This window comes from Nothobranchius furzeri, chromosome 12 (assembly GCF_043380555.1).
Source record: "Nothobranchius furzeri strain GRZ-AD chromosome 12, NfurGRZ-RIMD1, whole genome shotgun sequence".
In the NCBI taxonomy this organism is placed as follows: domain Eukaryota; kingdom Metazoa; phylum Chordata; class Actinopteri; order Cyprinodontiformes; family Nothobranchiidae; genus Nothobranchius; species Nothobranchius furzeri.
The window spans coordinates 40,122,481-40,130,734 of record NC_091752.1 but is presented as its reverse complement, the minus strand read 5'-3'; the positions used below and the strand labels follow the sequence as shown (position 1 = coordinate 40,130,734).

The window sequence follows — 8,254 nt, the reverse complement described above, 5'->3', positions numbered from 1 at the left end:
AGTTAACTTCTAACCAGTAAAAAACTTTTAACTTTGTAAACATTACTACCATTACAAAGTTGAGAAGTGAAATAAAAAAAATTTGTTCTCGTTAGAATATTTAAAAGGAAACTTTGTGAAAAGGAACGTTTGGTTTTAACCAAGAAATAATAGGAAACTACAATCCCCAAAGTGCTGTGCTTTCTCGGCGATACGTCATCAACGCGCGACGAAACTTTAACAGCATCAACAATAACCTGTCGAGACGTTTTACCGAAGGAGTTTGGTGGGTTTTGATTAATTTTGTCCATCTTCTCTGTGTTTTGACTTCTTTCTCTTCCTCCTCCTGCCCACTTTACCCTTTATTGTTTTATCTGGTGTGCTTAACTCACCGCAGTGTTTGAATAGGAGGGAACTGTATTATTATTCAGATTGTACTGCCGGAGGGGACGTTACTGCGGTCACACCACCTGTCCAACGTGTCTCTGTTTGGACGCTGTGTGTGTTTTTTCGCCTCACATCTTTTCTGCTATCTTGTTTTTCTAAGCTCTTGTCTCAGCTTTTGTTCTTTAATCTCTCAAAGTTTAAGTCGGATAAAAGTCGCATCGGAATGTAAACAGTCATACAATTCACACAGCCGCTTAAAAATTAGGTTTTCTTTCTAGAAAAATAAACTTTTAATCTATTTAAGGAGAGAAGGGAGACCACTTGAGCAAAAGCAGCCATATTTTGGATTGAGTAGTTTGGGCATGCGCAATCAAACTTAATTAGAATTGTAGCAGAACTAAGCAATGTGTAAAACCAGAGGTATAAAAAGATTTAGCACATAACATGTGCTGTTAGAAAAGGAAGTTTTCTACTTTTAGTAGAAACCTAATTGTGGAATAATAAAACTCCTCAGTATGATTTGTTTATCTGTGGCAAATAAATAACCAGCTTGCTTTTTCCTTGAGCAGTTTGGTCCTGCTATTATCAGACAACAGCTTTTATTTTTTATAAATTGTTGAAGTTTTTTTTTGATAAAGCATATTGTGTTTGATATTATTTACGGAGGATCTTGGTCATGCTGAGATCTACAATTTACCTAAAATATTCTCAAATGTTCCTTATATGATGTTCAATGCAATAATGCGTAAGGTTACATGTCAGGTAAGGCTAAATGTTTGGTGGTTTAGTGACGAGCTACCAACACTTTTAGTGCATTCTGAGCTGTTTTTGTATCATCAGGTGTTCGTGGTTATGAGCAGTCCGATGGCTGGTTCTGCCTCCTCCGCTTCTAAAGACCGTCCTGCCTCCAGGACCAGTTTCATCCCTGAGCTGCAGAGCATGATGTAACACACACACACACACACACACACACACACACACACACACACACACACACACACACACACACACACACACACACACACACACACACACACACACACACACACACACACACACACACACACACACACACAGACAGACAGACAGACAGACACACAGACACACACACACACACACTCTGAAAACATATCTCACCCCAGTACAGCATCGGACTGGTGCTGCTGAACAGACTGTTTGAAGCCATAAGAACCTGGTGGACAAGTGAGAACCAGGAAGGTTAAACTGAGAGGTGTTCAGATCCAAACACAAATGTTATAAAACAATATAGTTTTTTAAAAGTTTATTTTGTGTTCATGATTTAAGCATTTTCATTTTAGTTAGATTGTTATGCGGTGAAGAGCTGATGAAATGCAGAAAACTTTGCTCAGGAGAGACTTCTCAGACTTCCTCACTTCTTACATAAACAGTTCATAAATCCTATCAGTGTTAGTTGTTATATATGAAATAAATATGATAATAGTATAAATATATACATAACATTTATGTTATGTATATATAAATGGTGGTCTTCATATTAATTTGTTAAATATGTATGTATGCATTATACACACACTCACATGCACACTCGTAGAAAAAAAAATACTTAGCACACACATTTAGGAATGTATATACCTTAAATACTATATATATTATTACTTAGATTAGCCGTTTTTATATTTTGCTTGTTTTTACGTTATTGTATTTTGCACAACTGTTGCTGTGAAGCTCGCACACAAGAATTTCACTCACATGTACTGTACTAGTGTACCTGCACATGTGACGTGACAATAAAAGCGATTTGATTTGATTTGACATAAACGTGCTTCAGAATGCTCTGGAACATTTCAGGAAATATACAAAAGTAAGAAAGTAAAACGTCATTCCAACAAATAATGTGTCGAGGGACTGACGAGCAGCAGATGTTTGGAGTGATACTACTACTACTACTACTAGTACTACTACTACTACTAATAATAATAATAATAGTAATAATAATAATTGTATTAATACCGTATTTAAAGTGTATGTAATTTTAGAAAAGGGATGGAAGTTGGTGCGCAAGTTTGTGAGCTGAATTATTAGAAGCAAGTTCATTTAATTCTGCAAATATTGGTTCTTTTTTCCCTAAATCAGCTGTCATGTTGTGGCATCCATGTGTGTGTGTGTGTGCACTCACCTTGTGTTTGGCTGAGGTGTGTTGCTGGTGGTTAAAGAGGCTGAAACCCAACTAAACCCCAAAACCTAAAGCTGCCACGCTCCACCCCGGCTCCTGAAGCCAACCTGTCCGCAACCCCAAACCAGGGATATTCTCACCTGTGTGACTGATGGCTGCCCACAGCCAATCGGAGAGCAGGTAAACGAGGGGAGGGGCGTGGCAGTCAGGCGTGTGTGTGTGTGTGTGGGATGGAGAAAATGAAATGAGAGAAGGAACGAGCTGCAGGATGTGGGTTTAGGTGAATTTTTCATTATGGAAGTGGTCTGTATGGATGCAAATCGAGGTTTGACCCAACTGTGGTCAGTGTGTGTATGTGTGTGTGTGTGTGTGTGGGGGGGGGGGGGCACCTTTTGACCTCAGTGTGTGTGTGACAATATTTGCAAACCCCAATCATTCAGTCGAAGACTTTCAAGAGAATCTTTTATGGAATTCGTTTGCACATGCAAATCATATTATAAACCTGATTTAATCAAAATGTTTGGAACTCAAAGAAAAAACATTTTATTTTGTAGTTTTCTACAATTTAGGTATTTTAGTCTTAGAAATGTTTGAGGATAAAGTCTAAACCAAGAGAGCCTGTGGAGGAATTCCACTTTTCCTGTTTTTATGACATAAACTGGTTGTTGGTTTGTTCTTACAGCGTATTATTGAATTCATGCTGTAGTGAAGTCGTTTCGTTGTTTCTGCAGCGGCAGAACTCACAATAAGAGAATCTAACGTACACACGTACCGTCTGGAGCTAATACAATTTTTGTTCTCCAGGACAACCTCAACTTCATTCCGCCTGTCGGATCTTGCGCTCCATCGTTCCCTCACTTGTTAACACTTGGGACAGGACCTCACCCCTGATCTGGAAAAGGCATTGTCTTGGTTTCAGGCTCAAGACCATGGTCTCAGATTTAGAGGAGCTGGTTCTCATCCCAGCTGCTTCACACTCGGCTGTGAACTGATCCCACGAAAGCTGGAGATCACATAGGATAAGAGATAAGAGGAAGAGAATTCCAGAGTCCAGGGGCCACGGAGGAAAAGGCTCTGTCTCCTTCAGTCTGGAGTCTGTTTCTTGGGACAGAGAGCAGGCCGTTGTCAGAGGACCTCAAGGACCTGGATGGGGTGTACGGCTGCAGATAACTACTAATGTACACTGGAGTCTGTCCATGCAGGGCTCTCCAGGTTAGAAGGAGAATCTTGAATTTTTTACTAAATGCGTGCACCGCATTGCTCTAAAACGTTAGAGCTGCTTCACTACTTTCTCCTTACGTGTGAAACAAACTGGTCCCGAATCTTAAAAAACAATCGTATTGAAACAGCATTACTAAAAGAGAAAAAAACGTAACTTTGTACAAAAGTACTGATTTTTAATTAAGCAAGTAGCAACTAGAGGGCGGAGCGAGGTAAAACGACCTGTTTCAGCTGTGTTGTTTGGGTGATTTAGGTCTTTCAGCTGAAAACCTAAAATGCACTTTTGGGTCATTTTTGGCGGAAAGTTGTTGGTGGTCGTATTTTGGTTGCATCCCTAGCAGTTACCTAATTTGACCACAGGATGTCATTCTTACAAATTGCACCTTTAACATTATAAAAACCTTTATGGGTGATGGAAAAAATCTGAAACTATCCATATAAACTCTAGGGGTTGTGCATTAACACAACCCAAAACTTTTATGTTACACAGAGTGTTTCATTTTCTGTTTCAGGGGATTTATTGAAACTTCTGTTTACTTTAGCTCATGTCAACTATTTCTGATGTTATTTAAACTGTGTGACTTTCTGATGTTATTTAAAGTGTGTGTGTGTGTGTGCGTACGTGCGTGCGTGCATGCGTGTGTGTGTGTGTGTGTGTGTGTGTGTAGGTTTGCTCTGGGAGACTCACGCAGGGCCCTGTATGAAACAGCAGCTCTGGTGGAGGACATTGTACACACACAGCTCATAAATATGGTAACAAACAAAAATCTTGGGAAGGCGTTTTAGATCCTAACCTTCCTTCTAGTCATGCCATGTAATTCTGATTAATTGTTAATTCATCAGCTTCATCAAGCCTGTGAGGGAGCGGCGCTTCGTGGTTCCAGGGTCATTTCAGCCGAGGACATCCTGTTCCTGATGAGGAGAGACAAGGTAGACAAATAAAGCTTCATAAAACACATCAAAGACACAAAAGTTATGAGGACAGTTTGTTTTATAAATCATAGTTTGTCTTATTTTTTTCTTGTCTGTTTAAATGTCAGAAAAAGTTGGCCCGATTACTGAAATATCTCCAGTTTAGAGATTATAAATCTAACCTGCTCAAAACTCTGGAGGATGAAGATGTGCAACAAGAACCGGGTAAAGTGCTCACAAATGTTAAAGAACAAAATGGTCCAAAACTAAGAAAGTTTGTCCTTTATTGTGTTTTTCTGTTTGAACTCATCAGGTGCAGCAGCTGGCGGTAACCAGCGGAGGCAGCGTTTAGCTCAAGACTTCCTGGTGTGGATGGATCAGACCGGCGAGCTCCTGCCCTTAATTGAGCGACAGGAAGTCGACCCCATCAAACAGGAGAGGATTGAGGTCAGAGGTCACCGTGACTAGATTAGCACCTGTTTCTTGTTTAGAGTTCCAGTGGAGATTAAAGTGTGTGTGTGTGTGTGTGTGTGTGTGTGTGTGCGTGCGTGTGTGTGAATATTCAGCGTCTGGAGCGTCAGACTCGGAGTATGGATGCAGCTCAGTATTCTGAGTTCTGTGAGAGTCGGCAGCTCAGCTTCGGTAAGAATTAGAAGTTTTTTATAGAATTTGGTTGCTCTGCGTTAGGCTTGATCTTTGTAAAAATGTGCATCTTTTTTTCTTTTTCTTTTTTTTGACCAACTGCAGCTAAAAAAGCCTCCAAATTTCGGGACTGGCTGGACTGCAGCAGCCTGGAGCTGAAACCCAACAGCATCGCCATGGAGATCCTTTCATACCTGGCCTATGAGACGGTAGCTCAGGTAAGCAAATAAAATCACAGAGTGTGGAAAAGGAATATGTTTCATAGACGTATCCGCTTGATCGGCACCTTTACAGATTTTTCTACAGATCTCTGTAGATCTGTCTTTGTAGTCAGGGTGGGTGAAGGTTCCATGTTGGAGTGGCTTATAATCAACTTGACAGGTAGAGGTTATGAAATGTGTTTTCTGTCTCCAGATTGTAGATTTATCTCTGTTGGTGAAGCAGGAAATGATGGTGAAGAACAATCCTGTCACTCATGTGATCTCCGCCAGCTACATCCACTACAACACGCTCACCGAGGTTCACACTCGCCTCATTTCTTCTCTTTCATTTCAGTCACTAAATTCACGATAGATTCTTTTTTACTGCGCCATTGCAGGTGAAGAGGGATCCAGATTCACCTGAGGCCACGCCCCCTTCCACTCCAGGCTCCTCCCACTCTTTGAAGCCCCTCCTGCAGGGTAACGGCAGCGTGGATGGCCGAGTACGGCAGAGGAAACGCAAGAAGGTGCCAACTCTTTGAGGTTTAGCAAAAATGCAGCGGACGTTCTCGTCCACACGTTTTTGTGACAGTAGATGTGAGGTGGTCACAGATCTGCTAACCTAGAGATCTTAGTAACTCTGAGATGTTTCAGAGCTGCCCGGCTACTGTGGAGCCTCCCAGCGGAGTCATCCAGCCCTGTCACATCAGAGAGGCCATGAGACGATACAACTACAGTCACACAGTAGGCACACACAATTCAGCTATTAAATAGATTTTGGAAAGTTGTGTCAAAAGTCTTGTTTTTAGTTGGAAAACTGTTTGGTTGAACATGTAAAAAGTGCATTTCACCATATAAATGAGTAGGAATGTCCACAGCTTTGAGTGATAATGTCCCAGGATTCCACATGAATGCAGACATTACAGCTTTTTATTTCTATAATTTAAGTTTAAACAGAATATCTAGTGCAGCTTGAAAACCAAGTATACATCATTAGATTTACTGAGTGATAAACAAGCTTTAGTAGAGAAATCTACAGGATTCCGTCAGTTGACTTTAGCAGAACATTAATTAGCAATTTTTTGAAGGTTGGATAAAATCACTGTTTTACAAACCCAAGTACAGAGGGATGCAAAGGTTTGGGCACCTGCACTCTTCATGATTTTCCTGTATAAATCGTTGGTTGTTCTGATAGAAAGTTTCAGTTAAACATGTCATATAGGAGACATACAGTAATATCTGAGAAGTCCCACAAGGATTTACAGAGTGTTCAACAATTGCTTAAATTTGGCAGGTGCATAAATTTGGACACCACGAAAAGAAATTAAATTCATATTTAGTAGATCCTCTAATTTAGCGTGTTAGTGTGTGAATGGATGAGTGATACACTGTAGTGTAAAGCGCTTTGGAGTCCTCTGAATCTGAAAGGTGCTATACAAGTGTGGGTCATTTATCCTCCTTCTGCAGAAATAACAGCCTTTAAATGCATCCTATAATTTCCGATGAGTCTGGATTCTGGCTGAAGGTATTTTGGACCATTCTTCTTTACAAAACATCTCTAGTTTGTTGGCTTCTGAGCATGGACAGCTCTCTTTCACTCACACCACAGATCGTATAAAATATTCAGGTCTTGGGACAGAGATGGCCATTCCAGAACTTTCTACTTGTTCCTCTTCGTGAATGTCTCAGTAGATTGTGTGCAGTGTTTTGGGTTGTTGTCTTGTTGAAAGATCCAGCCCCGGTGCAGCTTCAGCTTTGTCACTGATTCCTAGACATTGGTCTCCAGAATCTGCTGATATTGAGTGGAATCCATGCGTCTCTCAACGTTAACAAGATTCCCAGTCCCTGCACTGGCCACACAGCCCACAGCATGATGAACCACCACCATGTTTTACTGTAGGTAGACGGTGTTTGTCTTCGAAAGATGGGTTATTTTTCCTCCATGCATAACGCCCCTTGTTATGCCCAAATAACTCAACTTAAGTTTCATCAGTCCACAGCACCTTATTCTAAATTAAGTGGGCTTGTCCAAATGTGCTTTAGCAAACCTCAAGCTCTGTTTGTGCTGTGGTTGGAGAAAAGGCTTCCTCTGCATCACTCTCACATGCAGCATCTCCTTGTGTAAAGTGCACCGAATAGTTGAACGATGGTCAGTGTCTTGGGTGCTGCACGGTGGGTTGACTCTGTTGTTTGAGACCACCGTGTAGCTACTCTTCAGAGAATATTCAAAGAGGAGGGAAACTTACAACTTGCCCCATAAAACTCTCTCATAATTTGATTCACCTGTGTGTGGAGGTCAAAGGTCACTGAGCTTCCCAAACCAATTTCGAGTTCCAATAATTTGTTCTAAAGGTTTTGGGATCAATAAAATGACAACAGTGACCAGATTTATGCACCGGCCTAATTTTGTTTAAACAATTATTTCACTTTCTGTAAACCCTATAAACTTTTTTACTTCTCAGATCTTAGTGCATCTCCTATATTTTTTATCATAACCAACGATTTATAAAGGAAAATCACGGAGATCAAAAAGGCTGCCCAATATTTCACACCCCACCGTATGGCTGTGACCTGCAGCATGTTTCCATCTTACCTCCTGGTGTTTGCCTAAGGTGTGGTCTCATTCTCCCCAGATTACCTACAGGAGGAGCGGGATGGCTTTCCTCACCTGCTGATGCATCAGCCCACATCTTTTTTCAAATGTAAATAATTTTATTTTTTATGTAATAAAACTTTTCAGTTGAGTTCACACCATTGC

General features: G+C 40.8%; 1 protein-coding gene across 3 annotated transcripts; it reads left to right on the top strand.

Moving 5' to 3' along the window:
* The first annotated feature begins 160 nt into the window (after positions 1-160).
* On the top strand, positions 161-8,245 carry supt3h (SPT3 homolog, SAGA and STAGA complex component). 3 transcript variants are annotated; one of them, XM_054750413.2, is made up of 13 exons: positions 241-265; positions 1,207-1,310; positions 3,326-3,733; positions 4,411-4,495; positions 4,586-4,672; positions 4,747-4,879; positions 4,968-5,101; positions 5,221-5,296; positions 5,402-5,514; positions 5,711-5,815; positions 5,895-6,023; positions 6,151-6,240; positions 8,130-8,245. In XM_054750413.2, the coding sequence occupies exons 4-13, from the start codon at positions 4,493-4,495 to the stop codon at positions 8,169-8,171; spliced, it is 912 nt and encodes a 303-aa protein (XP_054606388.2). In that variant the 5' UTR covers positions 241-265; positions 1,207-1,310; positions 3,326-3,733; positions 4,411-4,492; the 3' UTR covers positions 8,172-8,245. The 3 variants fall into 3 exon arrangements, with proteins under 3 accessions (XP_015800534.3, XP_054606386.2, XP_054606388.2); XM_015945048.3 differs by lacking the exon at positions 3,326-3,733 and having other exon boundaries at positions 161-265; positions 4,783-4,879; XM_054750411.2 differs by lacking the exon at positions 3,326-3,733 and having other exon boundaries at positions 161-265.
* Positions 8,246-8,254: the final 9 nt, after the last annotated feature.